We start from the raw sequence: 841 nt of genomic DNA, 5'->3' as shown, positions 1-841 counted from the left end.
GATGAGGCTGAGATGCTGGAAAAATCTAAGATAGTCAATCAAAAGGACAGTATTCAAGTTCTGTATGTATTAGTAATTTCTTCTTCGATTTTGTTTACAAGCAGAAATACATTTCTCAGAAACCTTCACTTAATATATTTGCTAGAACTGTGCACAGTAGTTTCAGGTATAATATAACAAACTATAGAATAAACATACATCTTTAGAATGCTGTAAATGCTTCTCCTGCATAAGTAACACATTAATGAACTGATTGCAAGACTATAAGATGGGCGTCCTCAACAGGTAGAACTGGAGATGGATGGATATCCAAGACATGGATGGAGAGGCCCTCAGGAGGTTGACAAGAACCACACCCCGACTAGCAAGATGCACCACTGCCCTTTCTGTGCCTACTCTACTGTACTCAAGTCCAATCTCAATAGACATGCGAGGGTTCATACTGGGGAAAAACCTTATTCATGTCCTCATTGTAGTTACCAGACAACAAGCAAAGACAATTTGATGAAGAGACATGTGCTCACTCACACTGGTGAAAAACCATTTGCATGCCCATATTGCCCTTATCGAGCAAGGCAAAAAATTCACCTGTCTGCACATATGAAAAGTCACAACTGCATTGGAAAGGACATTTAAAGCCAGACTGTAATTATTTTTTTATGCTGCTTTTACATCTATGGTGAAAGGAACTTTTTCTAGTATGAGTTATTGTACATCTCTTATACATTTTCAGCAAAATTAATTTTCTTTTATCAAAAGCTATTGACTGTTTCCATTTCTACCCCGTACACTTTTATTTGTTAGAAGCTTGCATTCCTTTGTACTGAACATATGCAGTATC

At 37.2% G+C, this 841-nt stretch overlaps 1 protein-coding gene across 11 annotated transcripts in view; it reads left to right on the top strand.

Moving 5' to 3' along the window:
• LOC119593731 (myoneurin-like) overlaps positions 1 to 841 on the top strand; it is a 102,537-nt gene that overhangs the window by 81,651 nt on the left and 20,045 nt on the right. Inside the window, exon 6 of one of the 11 annotated variants that reach the window (XM_037942716.1) lies at positions 286 to 841. The exons of 9 other annotated variants lie outside the window; for them this stretch is intronic. In XM_037942716.1, coding sequence (XP_037798644.1) covers positions 286 to 636 — 351 coding nt within the window. In that variant the 3' untranslated portion in view covers positions 637 to 841. The remainder of the gene's footprint in view (positions 1 to 285) is intronic. One more of the 11 variants, XM_037942731.1, reaches the window with a different exon arrangement.

Source organism: Penaeus monodon, chromosome 32 (assembly GCF_015228065.2).
Source record: "Penaeus monodon isolate SGIC_2016 chromosome 32, NSTDA_Pmon_1, whole genome shotgun sequence".
NCBI lineage: Eukaryota > Metazoa > Arthropoda > Malacostraca > Decapoda > Penaeidae > Penaeus > Penaeus monodon.
The sequence above is the reverse complement of the archived record's forward strand: the minus strand, read 5'-3'. Positions and strand labels throughout refer to the sequence as shown.